The sequence below is a fragment of the Eublepharis macularius genome, chromosome 2, assembly GCF_028583425.1.
Source record: "Eublepharis macularius isolate TG4126 chromosome 2, MPM_Emac_v1.0, whole genome shotgun sequence".
Lineage (NCBI taxonomy): Eukaryota > Metazoa > Chordata > Lepidosauria > Squamata > Eublepharidae > Eublepharis > Eublepharis macularius.
In genome coordinates this window covers 83281340-83299959 of record NC_072791.1, presented here as the reverse complement: position 1 = coordinate 83299959, position 18620 = coordinate 83281340, and the positions used below count along the sequence as shown (strand labels likewise).

The window sequence follows — 18620 nt, the reverse complement described above, 5'->3', positions numbered from 1 at the left end:
ATGTGGAGGCTATATGAATGGAGTCTGCTCCAGGTATGTGAACACTGGTATCTCTGATAACTTGTTACAGAACTGGTAACTGCCTTTGTTCTGTGGAGTTAGCCATAGAAAGGGTATGCATTACTGGGAGGCATTGTAAAACCACATGCATGTGATGACTCAACCCTATTTGATCTCTGATATCTCTTGTCATGACCAGCAGGGCTCTGAAAGAATTTATCCAATTGCTTAGAAAAGATTGGGTCCTGATGCCTCTACCAGAATCGACAGTACTGTGTGCTAGTTCCTTTGTATGCTAGACTGAAATGAGTGTGTGTGGGGCATGGTGATGGTCTATATTCTCTCTTTTAATGAGGAAAAAATATCTTCCTCCTCACTAGGAAAAGCAGCTTTGTATAATCAGTTGAAGTGTTTGCATTCTGGGGTGGGGGAGATGGCAAAGGGACTCCTCCGATTTCCTGACAAGTAATGACAGAGTATGAAGATGCATGTTCTTGTAGCTATTTTTTCACGTGGACTTTTTTGTGTTTTGCTCAGGTTTTATAAAAAGAGAAGATGGGATCTGGCTGCCTGAAAGTTACAAAGTACTTCCTTTTCCTCTTCAACCTGCTTTTCTTTGTAAGTAGTTGGGGTCTGGAGTCTATGTGGCTTGTCTAAGTTAAGGATAAGTGAAACCCTAAGCCTAATAAATGAGGGAATCATAATATTGGTAAGAAGACATAAAAAATTCTGGGGTGAGGGTAGGGGGACAGAGGAAGCAGCCTGCCTACCTAAACTCCAATGCAATAGGCTTCTAACAGGGGAAAGTGAATAAGATCAAATTGTAGTAATATTTATTATCCAATGAAGGAATAATTTGTCAATGGATGTTGAAATTAAATCTGAAGCTTGATCAAGACATTAAAGGTCATGCCATGGAGTTCGGGGAGTAGGGTTGTGCACCAAAAAAATCTCAATTGATCTGGATCCAAGTTTCTAGGAAACCAAAAATATTTGGTACCCCTAAATCCAGATAAGATTCTTGAATCCAGGTCAGCAAGATTAAAGAACCCCAAATTTATCTGACCATTATTCCCTATGGGGAAAATAATCTGGAGGGGGGCGTCAATTTTCGAGCAAATTCCATCAATTTTGCAGGGTGCCTACTCCTGACTGTCCACTTAAGACCCACAGAGTTTCAGGGAGAGCGGATTCCTGAGTCCAGTTTTATGCATCCCTGAACAAGGTGCCCCCAGCCACTCTCCATTGTTTCCTTTGGTGAGAAAATTTCCAAGCTGGCTCTCAGGCAGAAACCCACAGGGGCAATGCAGCCACTGGCCAAGGGGAGAGTCCCCAGCCCAACACAAGGCCAGTGAACCCCACTCCCCCAAAACATAGAAAAGAGTCTTAGGGGATTCAAAAACAAGGTGAAGTCAGGCGGCCCTTCTCAGGAAGGCTGTGCAGGGGCAGCGAGATCAGGCAGAGAGGCAGGCAGATAAATCCAGTAATCCAAGGTAAAGAGAGCAGGCCATAGCAAACAAGACCAGCCTGCAGCCACAATTTCTCCCCAGTTTCAGTTCCACACAAAATGGAATCTGCTCTGAATCAAGCCTGCTTGTTTAACTTCTTGCAGGCAGTTTGAAAAAGGCTTTCTCCTGTTCAAGAATCTCCATAGGCCAAAGAAGGAGAGTTTCTGCCTGGCTCTCTCCTCTCCCTCCCTCCTCCTGCTGCTGGAAAGCCCAGGAAGACTCAGAATAGGCTGAAGCTACATTTGCTGTATTAAGCTGGATTAATCTAGCTGTCTTGATCTGGCTTCCTGGATCTGATTTGGGATTTTATGCTGAATTGGCATAAATCCGGCTATAAAAGCTGGATCAGAAAGCCAGATCACACAGCTCTAATGGAGAGGGCAGAATCTGGATATTGCGATGAGTCAGTTCTGGAAAGACATTTTCCTATTGGGCTTTGGTAGGGGCGTGCATTTCACAGCTGCCTAAATATACTGTGCTCTCGAAAGTGGCTTTAGATTGCTGTATTGTGTTATATCTTAAAATGATGCTACTTATTACTGCCAACAAAAACAAAAAAAAATGGACTAGGCTGTCTACAGTGCAGCCCTAAGCAGGTATAAACTGTGTTAAGTTAATGGATGTAGAAGGGTGTAATTCTGCTTGCAGTGTCGTCCTCTCCAGCAGTTCACAGCACAGTTCTCAAGCCTATCCAACACAAAAATGTGTGAACAGCTATAGAAGGCTCTTTGTCAGGCCAAGGAATGTCTGTAAGACTCATGATTTATGACAGTCCTGGAGAAGTCCTGGGCTTCATTAGTCAGTCTGAGTTGTATGTGTTTGGTGTTCCTTATTCCTAATAGCTGTGTATAGTATAGCATACACTAAAGGACAAAAGAGGCTGAAAAGTGTATGCAGTATAAAATGTGAACTTTTAAATGCATTATGTTACTATCTGCAAAATGCAAATCAGTTTTAAGATAAGCAACGGGTCTACTTTTAGAAAAACTGAGCAAAGAACAGACTGTCAATGTCAATGTACATCGAAGTTCACTTTGTTCCTGCTCTGCTGTAGGGTCAGCAGAGGGCTCTCTTTGTAATGTTCTCAGTAAGCATATTGACTGCTTACCTGAATGCTTGTCTCCCGTGCCAAGTTCCAGGTTTCTAAGGCAGAGGGACTAGTGTCTTCCAATGTGACAGTGAGTACAGGGGAGATCCTATCCTTTATTTAAAGAGGGGTTATAGAGCTGTTTACACGGGAATGCTCCCTTGCCTAGCTAGCCCTGCTTTCTGCACTTTGCCCCCTCTTCAACATTAAGAGGCTTTGTATGCCTACTTCTCTAGCAGTGAGTAGAGGACTTATACTTACTCAGTCTGGAAGTTTAGTAGAAAAACCTTTCATATTCATTCTCTCTCTCTCTCTCTCTCTCTCTCTCTCTCTCTCTCTCTCTCTCTCTCTCTCTCTCCCTCCCTCCCCCTCCCCCTCCCCCCCTTCATTCATCCTGCCTCCTCTAAGGTCAAAAGTGAATGGACGGTACTGGGCAAAGTATCTTGCTATGGTACATTTACAAGTAGGTTGTTTCTCTTTGTGCTTCACAAATTTCAAAAACCTTTTTTCTAAAGGGGTGTTCCTGTGGAAAGGAAGCTGAGCATTGCCTCGACTTTGTGCTTTGAAGTCACTGCTTGTATACTAAAGGGTAAAAAGTTGACTTGCAATTATCTTGAGCATATAAAGAGCAGAAGCATGTTCAGCTTGTGCACAACAGGGAAGATGTGCAAAGGACAAACTTGCACATTAAGCTTGCAAGTGAAAAGTGCGTGCTCTTCTGGTTTTGGTCTATATTTCTAAGATACACTGCTGCATGTTAGCTGAAACTGCAGCATTAGACATCCTCCAGTTTAGACCTTCTTATTCAAATACTCTGTATTAGTAAATAAGAAACTCTGTTTTAAAAACTTGTGAATGAATGGTTTTCTTTTCCTTTGCTACCTTTTCATCATGTAGCATGGAATACTGTAAGAGTACATGCAGAAAAGCTGGCTTAGATGGTGCATCTGGGAGACATCTGGAGCTGGTTTTCAGTTTGCTTTCACCACTGTATTTTTTTGTCTTCTGTTTGCTTTGCTTCCATCTCTGAGCAATCAGCATTCCGATTAAAGCTGCCAGGGGCCAAAGGTTTAGCATATAATGGAAAAATCTTAAAGAGCCACAGCAACAAGGGCAGTGGGTAGGACTAAGGCCTCAAAATCCCTCTTGGAGACGAAGAACTTCCCATCTGCCCCCTTTTTATTATTTATTTATTAAAACAGTTTTACCTTGTCTTTCCTTGTAGTTCAAGGCAGTTTACTATAGTAGATTAAAAACATTTACAGTTAAAACCAAAATAAAATAACCCTCAAATCTCTCCTTTTATCCTAGAGGGAACTGGGTAGCTTAACTTTAAAGTTGTGCTTAATGGTCTGGGGCCCTGACTCAGTGGTACGGCAACTGCTTTGCGTTCAGGAAGTCCCACATTCAATCCCTGGCATCCCCCGTTTAAAAGCTCTCAGGTAGTAGGCGATGTGAAATTCCTTTACCCGAGGCCCTGCAGAGCTGCTGTCAGTTGGAATAGGCACAAGACCAATGTCTTTCAAGGATCTGAAAACTGCTTAGTGCCAGAGGAATGTGCTCCACAGCAGCAGACTGCCTCCACAACAGATGAAGATGAGCACAAGTGGAAACAAGGTATAGAATCCAAGCCATAATTTCTAACCATGGATCTCAGTTCATAGTTAAATTCTGGCATGTTATGCACAGTTATATATAGTTCAAATATACCTTTCCTCAGCAACAAGCTCCTCCCCGACTTAATATGATAATCATACCAAATTTACTGGTGCTGTGCTAGAATACTACCTCAAACATTACAGAACTATTGGGAAGATAAGTATTGTCTCTTCCACTAGTTGAGTTTGTGCATGGTAAATTTCCTGACTAGCAGAACTTGCTCTGTGCCAGCTATGGACACCACTCCTGCTTTCCCTTCCTCCCGCCTCTTCTGCTGTCCCTGCTGCTGAACAAATGCTGCAAGAGCTGCAAGCTAATTAGCCTATGCCAAAACAGGTGGGCAAAAGGAACAATTGGCAACTTCTCCAAAGTTTGGGAAACAGGTAGGCAAAAAGCAACAATCAGCAATTTCTCCAGAGTTTGCGAAACTAATTTGGCCACCAACCTGGTACTGGCCCTCTTCAAACTGGATATGCACTTTATTGGCCCCTGCCTGTTCACTAAACAAGTCATTCCTCTAGCTTATGGCTACAGCTGCAACACTAATGTTCCACCAGGCCCTTATGGCCCATTTCAAGCCACACTGATTCCAGCAGTACTAATGTAGATGGTTAAGGAATAACCCAGAGTGACACAGGTTCTGCACTTCAGCATTCATCATGGCCGTCTCCACTCTCCAGTACCTAATGGGTCCTGAGGAGTGTTCCTGAGAAGCAGCCATAGATATAATGTCTCCTCTACCAAACATACCGCTGAAGACTCATGCCAGGCCCATAAAGGAGAAGCATTGCTAGGGAAGGGAAGGATTGCACACTTTGTGTGGCATATTTACACACTTCTGGTTTATGGTTTACTGTGTATTGTATTATATATGAACTGGTATAAATATAGCACACCTGCATGCTGCATAAAATGTGTAATGATTCAGGGGATGGGTTGTATGTCAGGTATCTTTTTCTGGCTCTGTCTTCTGTGAAAAGTTGCCCTAGAGCCCATGAGCTTGCATTCTCAGCAAAGGGTGAGAGCATCTGAAGGAAACTTGATTGGAGTGGGGTGAGGGAAGAGACGAGGTACCTCACGACGGCCTGTGGGAAAAGCTTTGCTCTATAACAGCCTTACTCATCTTTGCCACAATACTTTAATCAGTGAGGATTTTCAGTCTTCATCTGCCTCCAGTCTATGCACATACCCCTCCCCTCCTCTCTTTCTGGTCAGTCAAGCCAAGTATGTTGTTTTGGAGTCCTGTTGGGATGGCTGTGATCTGACAGGAGGTGGATCCAAGCTGTTTGGCTAAATAAGCGCAGATTCAAATGGAAAAGTATTTTCCCACATTTTGCACAGAGAAGGGGAAAGTCTCTGGAGGGAGATGACTTGTTGAAGAGAGAAGCAAACAGTGGAGAAGGGAACTTGGTTGGGGGAACAACTGCTGGAATTCTCTTTGAAGAGGCACTTCTGATAAAGGCTTTGCTTGACTTCCTCTGGCCTTGGCCACAGGTGATAGGAAGCAGCTGGTCTCTAGGCAGTGTCTTCCACACTGACACTATTCCATGCTGCAAGCAAAAATCTGCTTTTTTGGAAAAAGGTGCTATGATAGAATAAAGTCAGACTGCCTGCATGGCAGGGTTGCCAGGTCCCCCTATGTTGAAACTCCTGGGGGGGGGGGCACAGCTACTCTTCTTTCATGCGTGCGCTCCATACATTCCCAATGCCATTATTTCTGGTTTGAACCAGAAGCGACTCAGTCTCAGCGGGGCTGATTCTTAAAGAATCAGGCCTGCTGAGACCCCATCACTTCCAGTTTAAACTGGGAACGATGTCATCAGCAGCTTGCAAAGCATGCACCATTTGGCCACATTCTCTGCCCAGCATCCCCCACACCTTCCCTTCAGTGGGGGGGGGGGGCAGCTGGGAGCAAGTTTCTCCCACCCAGTGGGCTGGCATACCTACTGTTTGGCAAGCTAGTCCATGTAAAATGTTTACATGAGAAGGAGGTTCTATATGGTAGCTATAATGCATAATTCTTCTCTTAAGATACTCATATCAGGCTTCCTGCTAGTATGTTAGTATCCACTGGACTATATAGTCTTGCTGTTCTTGCTACTGCTCCCTAGTGTCATCTTTGCAAAGGCTACACTTTGTCTGTAGTCCCTGTGAGGCAGATGAGCTGTGTTGACTGCTTTTTGAACTACTTCATGCTTTTCAAGTTTGTCTGGATTTCCATACTTCTTTATAGGTCAACTTTCGGCCAGTGGAGTGAAACTCTGGATTTCGGCTGACAGCATAAATTATGATGTCTATCTCAAGAATTAAACCAAATACCTATTACTTCATATAAGCTGGTGTGCAGAATGTTGATATTCCTGTTGTTGTTGTTTTTTTGAGAAAAAACTGAATACTTTTAAAGCTTCTGATTTGCCCTCTTACTGACGAACAAGTTGACATGCTGTGAATTCTTGCATATTTCTTTCAAAGCCTCCTGCAATGGTCCTTGGTATTTAATTTCTAAAACAGTTGCACAGTTAAATGGTGTGTATAAAACACTGTACACATACCTAAAGGCATCTTTTGTATTTTCTGTGTTCTAAGTTCTACCTCAGAGAATAGATAAACACTTTCTTTATCATGCAAGACAAGTCATTGCAACTGTTCTGTAAACTTAAAAAACCAATGGAAATGCTCACATTTAAAAACAAATACACACAGGGCACCTTCTGCCCCCCCCCCCCCTTAAATTATATGCTGCTTTTCTAGAGACCTGTTTGAAATAATTTGCAAGGTAGAAACAACAGAACAATAAAATCATAAAAACCAAGTATAAAAATCAATATATTAAAACAAGCAAAGAGTCCATTATGGATTGAAACAGTTTCAGTCTAGATTCGGACCCCATAGCACCTTAAAGTCCAACTAGATTTCCAGGGTATGAGCTTTTTATTTATTTTTTTTCAGTATACAAAACACTACACAAGACTATCACAAGGGACGGGAAAAGATGGAGAAAAGGGAAAGGGGCGGGGAGAATAGGAAAAAAAAGGGAGGATAACCTACAATCAACACTACACTTCAGTGTTTTCCCTTCATACTGCCATAATAAAAAAAAAAGCTCAATAAGATAATGATGGAGTGGTTAATCATACAGAATACACATTCCAAATTCTAATTAAACTTTCCTCCCCCTTCTGGGTCCCGGACGCAATTCTCTCTGAGCAGCCGCAACTGCGGTGCTCGTCTCCCCCCCCCCCCCAGACTTCTCCCTTTCTTCCTGCTTGGTGCACTGGAATTCCGGGTTTTTCTCCTCAAAATCCCTTAGTTGATCTTCTGATAATATCTTATAGGCTTGATCTTTATGTCCAAACCATATTCCTTCCGGAAGTAACCATTTGTACTTTATTCCGCGGTCCCTCAGAAGAGCTACGAACTTTTTGTACTTAAAACGTCTTTTCCGGACTAGAAATGGAACGTCCTTCAAAATCTTGACTTTATTGCCCATAAAGTCCAAATCCGCATTGTATGAGTTATATAGGATAGTGTCCCGAATCTTTTTAAATGAAAAGTCAATGATGATCTCGCGAGGCAGCTGTCGCTTTATTGCATATTTTGAAGAAGCCCGACGGACCTCCAAAATGGCGCTTTTAACCTCTTCTTTAGTTGTCCTCGCGGGTGTCGCCAGTAGTTCCGAGACCAAACCCCACAGATCCTCATTTTCCTCCTCTTTCACGTTTTGGAGGCGCAAAATTGTCTGCGTTCGTTCCACCTGTAGCCCGATCAGCTGGTTCTCCACCAACTTCAGCTCTTTTTTCGTAGCCTTCACAAGTGACGCACTTTCCAGAGCAGACTTCTCTGCCCCCCCCGCTGCTTCCTTAATGGTTTTCACTTCGCTTTCAATTAAGCCCACCCTTTGATCAGTTTCGTTCAGCTTGTCAACAAAGGGTTTTATGGCTTCCACCACCGCCCTGCGCACCAATTCTTCCAGCGACTCTCCCTTCTGCAAGGTAGCCGAGATTGACTTACCCAGAGCGGGACTTTGCTTCTTTGCAGCCATTTTAGGGGGGGGGGGGGCGCCAGCCAAATTCTGGAACTCACCGAAGGGGAAGAGCGAGTCTTCTTCAGATCCACCGCTCCTTCACAAACGCTTGTAGAACAGAAGGGATTCGCTTGTTTGCAGGCTTCCGCCTGTTTCTTTTATTTGCCGTTTCTCGTTGCCCGGCGGCACTCAAGGCGCCGCGCACCTCTGCCGGCCTCCATAGGGACAAACGGGCAATTCCCCCCCCCGCATAGATTTCGGGGGGGTTCTTCCCGCAGCGTCCCGGACCCTGCCTCCCTAACTGGGAGTCCTGGGGGCTAATCCTTGCAGATCAGCCGCCCGGTCAGGGGCTCGGGCACTTCCTCCCGGACCCGCGGAGAGGAGCGTCCGACATGGCTGAGAAAACGAAACCGAATCAGGGTATGAGCTTTCAAGAGCCAGAGATCCCTTCATCAGATAGACAGGCTAGAAACAGCCCATAACGTATTTGAAAGCTTTCAATTAAAAGCCTGACTAAAGAAAAAAATCGTTTGGCCTGCTGCCCAAGACTGAAGTAGGTGCCAGATGAGCCACAAGCAGGGGGGAATGTTCCACCACTGAAAAGCCCTGTCTCTGGTGGCAACCTGGCTCACTTCTCCAGGTGGAGAAGTTTGGGAAGAAGATCTTAACTGGTGAGGGAAATCCCTGAAGTTGCCCAGCCACCTCTTATTCAACCACCTGACTCAGGAGTGATATATTTGAGACTGGACAGTAGTTACCCAACTCTCCAGAGTGGATTTCTTTAGGAGTGGAGACACTCCTGCCTGCTTCAAGGCAGGAGTAACTACCCCTTGCTCAAGGAGGCATTTACTGTCCGCCACCACCATCACCACCCAGCAGATTTCAGCAGCCAGGAGGGCAAGGATCATACAAGCTTGTGGTATGTTTCAAACTTCTGAGAATCTTGTTCACATTTTGGACAAGCTGAAAGGTATCCCATACAACTGAACAAATGAGCACCCTGGGACCATCTGATCCTATCACTACTAATGTAGATTCCAAGTTAGAATGGATATGAGATATTTCATCTTCAAAGTGTTTGGCAAAATGTTCACAGTGGGTTGCAGAGCAGTCCACCTCCTGTAGGTTGGAACTCAATAGGCACCTGGAAGAGTTCCACAGGTCTACACTGTGAGGATGCACCGGTGGTGGGGAAATACTGTTTCTCTGCCACTATCACTGCCATGGAGGGGGGTGGTGTGTGTCAATATACAAGTACAAACTCGTTTACTATTTCTGGTGATCAGTCTAGGACTGATGACAAATCTGAACCAGTATCTCATTCTTTCTCAGTTTATTGTAGTTCTACAATTTGCCCTGTAGCGTCAGTTCATCAATTACACCTTTCAGATTTTTAGTCTGAAAGGCTACCTTAAGGCTACCTGGGTAGTCTACTTCCACCCTTCCCTTTTAATTAACTGCCTCAGATGTACGGATGCCTTGGTGCAATTTCACAAATTAAATCTTGGAAAGGGGGAAAGCATGAACTGACCAAATCGTTTGCTTGATCCAGTGCTAAAGCTGCCAACAGAAAGACTAATGTCTCTGCCCCATTTTGGTCTATTTACTGTGCACCTTACCTGTTCTTTTTTCCTCTCTCTTGGGAGGGGCTGAGGCTCAGTGGTAGAACATCTGCTTGGCATGCAAGAAGTTCCATACTCAATCCCTGGCCTCTCCAGGGATTTCTGATTAAAAGGATTAGGTAGTAAGTGACGTGAAAGACCTTTAGCCAAGTCCCTGGAGACCCGCTGCCAGTCACAGTAGAAAGTACTGACTTTGGATCAATGGTCTGATTCAGTATAAGGCAGCTTCTTGTGTTCTCTCCTTTAAAACAGTAACACTCAAATATGGAATGTCCTATGGTTACAGCAGTATTGAATGTTTAGCTGCCTTGCTTGGCAACAAACAGCCCTCTAGGAATGCAGTTCAGCAGGAGTTCTGGCTTTTGTCAGCAACATAGCAACTAAGATGATGCCCCAGGGTCACTTCTCATATGTCAACAGCAGTATGGTCAAGTTTGCCTCATGCCCAGATTTTCAAGGGAAGATTGAACTGATGCATTCCTCTCCTCAAATTCTGCAGTTTTGGGAATTGCAACTATGGAAAGTTCTATGTTTCCTCTCAGTTTCTTCTTTAGCTTGTCTATCTTGATCTTCCCCTGGATTACTGCAATTTTCTGGCACCCCCTAGGATGTCTTGCCACCCTAATTTCCAAGGAATGCTTCTTGGGACTGGTTGACATGTAGAGTTCAAGGGAACACTCTTGATTGGGCTTTGTTGCTTTTTAGCATTCTAACATGTCCTATATATATAAATTCCCAGTCTTTATATTTCTGGATCTTCTCCATCTTACAGGATGGGGGAAATTTGTCTTCGCTGTAGCGTGTGCAAAAAAGATCTAGGGGTCTTGGTAAAACATACACTAAACATGAGTCAGCAGTGTGATTTGGTAGCTAAAAAGACATGTGATTTTGGGCTGTATCAACTCCACATGGAGTGATGGAATCAATTTACTGTGCTCTGGTTAGACCTCACCTACAGTATTGTGTTCAGTTTTGGGCATCACAATTTAAGAAGGATATAGACAAATTGGAATGTATCCAGAGGAGGGCAACGAAGATGGTGAGGGGTCTGGAGACCAAGTCCTATGAGGAAAGGTTGAAAGAGCTTGGTATGTTTAGCCTGGAGATGACTGAGAGGCGATATGATAGCCATCTTGAAGGGCTGTCATATACAGAATGATGTGGAGTTGTTTTCTGTTGCCCCAGAAGGTTGAACCAAAACCAATGGGTTGAAATTAAATCAAAAGTTTTTTGGCTAAACATTAGGAAGAACTTCCTGACAGTTAAAGCTGTCCCTCAGTGGAACAGGCTTCCTCAGGAGATGGTGGGCTCTCCTTCTTTGGAGGTTTTTAAGCATAGGCTAGATGGCCATCTGATAGCAATGTTGATTCTGTGAACCTAGGCAGTGCTTAGTTCTTGTGGCCTTTTCTTACACGTTCAGGGTAATGCCGATCACCACTTTGGGGTCAGGAAGCAATTTTTCCAAACCAGTTTGGCCAGGGATCCTGGAGGTTTTTTGCCATCTTCTGGGCATGGAGCAGGGGTCACTGGCAGAGGAGGAGGTAGTTGTGAATTTCCTGCATTGTGCAGGGGGTTGGACTAGATGACCCTGGAGATCCCATTCAACTCTATGATTCCTGAATAGGAGAGGAATGAAGCTGTAGCACAAAACTGCTGAATAGGAGAGTTTCTTTCTAGTAATAGAATGACAAATTTTAGCTGTAGAGTTTGGCAGAAAAGTCTTCACCCAAGGAGATTCTTGGAGAGGCTTGGCTTCTACAAGGCATCTAGAGAACCATGCAACCTGATTGAAAGCAAAACTGTATTGTGTGGTTTAATGATTGGACCATTCGGATCTCTCCAGTGTCCCAGTGATAAATAATAGGTGCCAGTTGGCAATATCTTGGGAAGGCAATTGAGCTGCAACAATTGGCTTGTTGTATTGTGGGTCATAGCCAAAAGTTTTGCTGCTACATAAATGTTGCATGAATTGTAGCTTCACTTGATTGTCTTTGCAGGCAAATATCTTCATGCAGATCACATGAGCCTGCACAGTAGAATTAGTTTTCTGTTGCCTCACTCAGTAGTTTGATCATACAATGACCATACAATAATGATCATACATTATAAGTTAAAACCTTTTTGCAGCTGTTCCAGAGGTCTATTTCCACAGTAGTCATTGCTACAGCCAGGGCTTTTTTTCAGAGGGAATGCGGGGGAACGGAGTTCCAGAACCTCTTGAAAATGGTCACATGGCTGGTGGCCCCGCCCCATGATCTCCAGACAGAGGAGAGTTTAGATTGACCTCCGCGCCGCTGAGGTCAATCGCTGAGCAGTGCGGAGGGCAATCTAAACTCCCCTCTGTCTGGAGATCATGGGGCGGGGCCACCAGCCATGTGACCATTTTCTCTGAGGGCAACCCACTGAGTTCCACTGCCTCTTTTCCCAGAAAAAAAGCCCTGGCTACAGCTATGCTAACAGAGTAGTTTTGGGAGGTTCAACATGCATTTTATGTATGGTGAACACCTTGTATCCATGTGGACTTTGGTAAAAGTGCATATCTGAAATGGCCTTTTAGCTTTTTTGCTTTTAAGGGAGATTTCTATGGTGAATGAGTGTGGGGCCCAGTTTTCTTTTCTATACAGAGAGGGATTTTTTTTTCTGGTGCAGCATATATATGAGCTCCCACTCCCAGCCTGATGTAGTGTAGTCCAGGTTTCTACCTTCCTGAGAACTATGACCCCACCCCAATCTTCTGAATCACCCATCTTAGAATTGTCATAACTTCCTATTTTAAATGCCCTATGCGTAGCCTCTTGTTTGCATTATCAAAAACTAGCAGGTTTACAGCCTTAGTCTAGTTGTGCTTGCTTGGAAGTAAGTCATTTTTATATCACTGGGGCTTACCTGGGGAGTAAGTAAATGTAGAACTGCAGGTTTATGCTCCACTCCCCAAATTGTATGGCTCATGAAAATTGAATGCCCCAGACAAACTAAGATACTTTATATCAAGTAGATTTGGTATCTTCTAGGCAATTCCTGCATAGGTTGCTGGTATAGATGCTCTATAACATATGCTTGCTAGACCTTTACAAACTGAAGCCTTGAAAGAACTGTAGTTTTTTATCTATAGCCTCAAAATGTGCCAGAAATTACTGTAACAGATTTGCAAAAGAACTGAGCCATTGTGCATATTATGTGTTTGCTGTTGTCTAATGAGCTCAACTCTTTGATTTACTTGCCAGTAACATTGTTGAGGAAACTTTGGTGATGATTAAACTGATCAGTTATAAAAACAAAGTGAGTAGCTCATGTGTCAAGAGGTTTGGAGGGATAAAGAAGAGGTGGCTGGGGTCTATAAGCCATTATAATTAAACTGAGCCTCGATGTACAGAGGCAGGATACCTCTTTATACCAAATGCAAGTTACGATGCTACCTTCATATCCTGCTTTTGAGCTTCCAAATGTATTTGTCTGACCCCTCTTATAAACTAAATTCTTGAGCAGTGAAGTTTTTGGACTTGATTTAGCGTGAAAATGAAACAAAATCCCATATTTTAAAATCGGTTGTCTATCTATTGTTTGTCTTTAGGCTTCCCTCCTACAACCGAGTAAGATGCTTATCATATGCTGCTGCCTGGTTCTGGACATGTGTAGAAATGTCTTGGGCAAAAGAGTGACAATGGGATGAGCCTCTGATCTATTACATTTTCTCTACTGCCTCTCTTCTTACATATTTGTCACGGTGTTGTCTTTTGTTTTCCAGATCTTGGGTGCTGTGATTCTGGGCTTTGGAATATGGATTTTGGTCGACAAAAACAGCTTCATTTATGTTTTGCGTAAGTCAGTGTTCTGGTGGTTTTGCTTTTTCCCTGTTTAGCATCATAAATACACCCATTAAGAGAGAGAACTATTTTGCTCATTAAATTGCAACAGGAATCCTGTCTGAACCAACAGCTCATTTGTAGATCCCAGTCCGAAGCAGAGCGGGCTTCCTGCTAGATTTAAGAGAACCTTTTGTAGCTAATCTGCTTTTTCTTGGGAAGCTATGCTGGGTCAGACTGAGAGCATTAGCCTTGAGTAAATCTGTACTGTTGGCTAACTGTGGTTCTCTTCTGCAAAAGTCTGTGAAACGTGAAGTTACCATATGAGTGTATTTTACACACACAAAAAAACCCCGCACACAACATGTGATGTGTTTTCCATTTCTGCATATTTAACTGTTTGTATCTGGGTCACTGCTGCAATGTACATTCAAGGGAGAAATGGCAAGAAAGGACTACATTAAGAAGTGTCAGCCCAAACTATTTCTCCTTTTCATGCTGCAGAAATGAGGGCTTGATTTGTGACCTAGTTTTCCCTCTGTGGTCTGGAACCAAAACTCATAACTAAATAGGATGAGCAGCTGAAACGAGTTCTTACCAAGCCATTCACCACAAAAGCACTGATCTTGATGGCTTTTTGTGTTGCCAAGGGCTTGGAACGTTCCTGCATGTCAACTCCATTTAGCCCTGTTTTTCAGTTTGGATTTCAGCTGTGCATGCAGGAGTAGTTCTTGCTTCTTTCCTTCCTTGAGATTTGCAGATGAAGCCTTTTCCTCTCCTGTTTCCTCCTCCCTTTTGCTTTGGTAACCTTAACAGAGTCTTTAGAAGGAACTGTACACAGCAGGGCATTCCACTGTGTTGCCAGAGAGGCCTGCCCCCATCTTTTCTTGTACTTCTTTGGCATTTTTCCCAGAGCAGGAAAAATGATGGAGCAAGAGGGAATAGAAACAGTGGAGGCCTCTTGCCAATGAGGTCTGTGGAATTTTCCTTGAATAGCAAAGACGTGCTGCAAAATTGTGGGCTGTGTCCAGGCCCAGTCTTTCTGCTATGATTTTTGAAAGGCTTTGGCTGTACAGTTGGAAAGGAGGCCGTGCAGGGTGTGTTGCATGTGAAGTCAATTTAGCCACTGTTGATATTAAATTTCCAGTGGTCCCCTTTAGGATGGCCTACATACAATTTTGTAGAAGATACACTCATTATTGTCTTCATGGCCACCTCCTAAATGTTCAAACTGGCTGGGAAAACTTTAGGAGAACAAAGCTCCTTGGAGAGTTCAGTGTTTATAATTTCTTTCAACTATCTTCCTGGAGATCATAGTTGAAGTTGAAAAGGCTTCCTGTGACATTCATTAGGTCAGTCACAATTTTGAGAGCTGTCACTCTTCCTTAAAGCTCCTTGTGTTGGGTGAACACTGTACAGTTGATGAGAAACCTCCTTGTATCTGTTTCTGTACAAATGTATAAGGGAGTGGGGGTGCTGCAGTCCCATAACAGCACAGAAAATATGCAAGAAAGCCACTTTTCTTTTTGGCAAAAAAAAATACCTTTTAAGCATTTATGCCTGTAAAGAAATGCTTGAGAAGTTGGATGACTCTCCAGAATATTTCATAAATTCTTTTCTGTAGCTGGCTTCTGTATCCTGTAGAAACCAGCAAAGAAGAGAAACAAGTGTAAACCTGCAAAATTTGTCAGTGGTAGAGAGAAGGATAACAGGGTGACATTTTCCCATCCTCACCCAGGTTTCTCATCTCTGTGTAGCAGTCTCTGGGAATAGTCATGGTGATTGCAGTCCCTCTGCTTAGCCAGGAAGTAAACATGGGGGGAGGAGTTAGTGAGTGGTACATATGTTCAATGTCCATCTTCTAGTGCAGTCCCTCATGGGACTGCGCATGCGCAGGCCTGCCGATCAGCAAAGTTCTAAAGCTAAAATCCACTAGGGGGCTCCTAGCTCCCCAGTGCACATGTGCAGCATTTCCCACCATGCATGCCACGGGAGTTGGCACCCCCCTTACCCTCAGTTCCTTCTTCGCTGCTGGCCAGGAAGGTTCTTGTTTCCTCTCTCTGCTGTATCTAGCAGAAAAGAAAGAGAAAGTTGGATGAGAATGGCTGAAAAAGCACTCTCTAAGCATTGTGCCAGTTGTGCAACGAAGATGACAAAAACGGATGGGCACTCCATTTGTCTCGAATGTTTGAGGGAAGGGCATAATGTTCGAACTACTGAACATTACCAAAAATTTACTCCAAAAGCTCGGACTGAAAGAACTGCAAGGCTGAAAGCGCTCCTCTGGGAGAGGGCCATGAGAGCTTCTGAAGTCACCAAACTTGCTCCCCCTTCCATGGCTAGCGGGAACTGAGTGATCTCCATTCAGCTGTCAACTCCAAGAGCCAGTTCCCCTGCTCAGATCTGATGCTCATCATCGCAATTGGCCAGATCAGTTCTAATGGCCTCGGATCCATCTCGAGGCTGATAATGACACCAAGAAAGCTTCACTGAGGCCCCTCGGATCTGACACCTGTCTTCAACTTCCCCATCAAGATTGGATCTGACATTGGCTCCAAAGATGAAGACCAAGAAGAATCGTGCTGAGTTGACCAACAGAGTATTGAAGGTGCAGACCGTGGATCTGACAATTGCCTCAGATCTGGTCTCTTTGGATCCAAAGATCATAGAACCAGAAGCATCCAGCCTGAACAGAGCCACACCAGAAGGAACCAGCGAGAAGGTTACCGACTTTCTTGAACCTCCTAGGAAAAAAGCCAAGAGCAAGACAAAACACCTTATTCGACAGGAGCAGTTGGAAAACGTCCTAGAAGAGACACCTCATACTCCATCTTTTCACTCCAGATTTCCTTCTTACCATTCCTTAGCTGAGGAAGGCAAGATTCAAGGACCCATCCCTCCTGAACTACCATGGTGTAGAACCTATGGCAGTAAGCATCCATGCTGCTCGCATGAGTGCTGTGATAGGCAACACTTCCAACCCTCGAAGTATGAGCTTGAATCAGGAGAACTCTACAGAAGCCATTCTGTAAATTCCACTTTGAGAAGCCTAGAATATCCAGGTTCTGAGAGACAGGATGATATTCCATGGTTGTCCCTTTCTTACCTACCATCTGAACCTGATAGGGAAAGGAATCCTAGTCCAGCATCAGACCCTTCGCCTGATGAAGCAGTCAGGGGGCCGGACGGGTCTCCCCTATGGACGATTATCGATTATATTATTATTAGGATGGTGCAATGATGGGGAAAGGGCATGGAAGCTGGTATGGCTCCCTGGAGTCATTACCCCCCCCCCGGATTCTTGCAAGTCCCTGCTAGTGATTGTCTAATAACTACAGTCCCCCTGTTCTTGCCCCTGTCTCTTGACCCATCTTTGTGACCCAAACGTTCATATGCTTTACTCATAAGAGAAGCAAAAATGGAAATATGCTAGTATTTCATAATTGATACACATGGTACTTCAGCTTCTTTTGGGGCTTTTTTTTTGTTCAAGTGTGGAGCGGATAAATGCCTTGCGTTCCTATTAAAAGGTGAATGTGTAAAGTAGCTTGTTTTAAATATTCTATATTTTTCTTCTGGTTCCCGCAGAAACCTCATCATCATCCTTAAATACTGGGGCATATATTCTCATTGGAGTTGGGGCCGTCACCATGTTGATGGGGTTCCTTGGCTGCATTGGAGCAGTCAATGAGATTCGATGTCTCTTGGGACTGGTGAGTGATACAGACAAAGACACTTAAACCCCAGGTTATCTAAGGTTCTTCCTAACAAAAACTGATATAGAGACCAGCATATACAGTAAGATGCTTGATCTCCACAAGCAATGGAGACACACTTAGAAATGCCAACAAGATGAGAGTAATTTGACAAGTTTCTTGGCTTCACTCATCTGCAGTATGATGTTCTTGTATCACAAAGGTGATCTTTCTGTACAATTCTTTTGAAGTTACTGTCAACCACAGCGGCTTCTCCGGTGCCAGCAGCCATGAGTCTCTTTTTTGGCCTGCCAGGTGTCACTTTTGCCCTATGCCAAATGAAAATACTCCCCCCCTCCTTTTGCCCCCGTGCAGTTTTGAAGGTCTCTTGAGATGTGCCTCAGTTAACACCAGGAATTTTGGGAGGGGTTTGGTGGAGCTACTTGCTCTGCTTCCAAGGGCACCTAGTGTAAATCTGTGCCAAGTCCTTGGAACTGCTATGGGGGAACCTGCTCCGTAGATTCTTTGAGCTGCTTGCTCTCCATGAGCAGGTGGACATTGAAAACCTCTTTGAGACAAATGTTTTTGAAGAGAAAGCAAACTGATTCTTAAGCTGTAGTTCTGGCTGTCTTTGATATATTCACATTTTATGGTCTCTAGGGCTGGCATGGCATAGCAGTTAGAGTGTCAGATTAAGGCCTAGGACAACAAAGTCTGAATCTCCAGTCTGCCATGGAAGCTCATGGGGTGACTGCCGTCTGTCATAATCTTTTAGTCTAACCTACTTTACAAGGTGGTGGTTGTAGGCATGGGACAGAGGAGGGAAGTATGATGTGGCAAGCTGCTTTTGGTCCTGATTAGGGAGAAAAGTGGGACATAAATAATAATAGGATCCTAGGGCATAGAAAATAACTTGGAGTGTTTGTATTTCTGTTTCTTCCAGTACTTCACCTGCCTGTTGCTGATCCTGATAGGTCAGATAGCTGCTGGACTGATCATCTATTTACAACGGAATGTAGTAAGTGACTTATAACTTCCTGCTGCACCCCCCCCCACACACACCACTTTTTAAAATGAATTGGCACTTGTAAAAGTCTTGCTCTGTGACCACATATCTTGCTACCCTTTAGGTCTAGTTAATGAGGATTTCCATTTCACTCAAAGCAAGTTCATGAAGTAAGCTTTACATAGACATCTTTTTTTAAAGTGATGATGCTTCCCC

The 18620-nt window shown here is 44.0% G+C and overlaps 1 protein-coding gene across 1 annotated transcript in view; it reads left to right on the top strand.

The window, feature by feature from the left end:
* Positions 1-18620, top strand: part of CD82 (CD82 molecule) — an 89846-nt gene that overhangs the window by 44432 nt on the left and 26794 nt on the right. The window contains exons 2-5 of the mRNA XM_054971302.1: positions 538-618; positions 13646-13718; positions 17292-17416; positions 18342-18416. Of these exons, the coding sequence (XP_054827277.1) occupies positions 556-618; positions 13646-13718; positions 17292-17416; positions 18342-18416 (336 nt within the window). The 5' untranslated portion in view covers positions 538-555. The remainder of the gene's footprint in view (positions 1-537; positions 619-13645; positions 13719-17291; positions 17417-18341; positions 18417-18620) is intronic.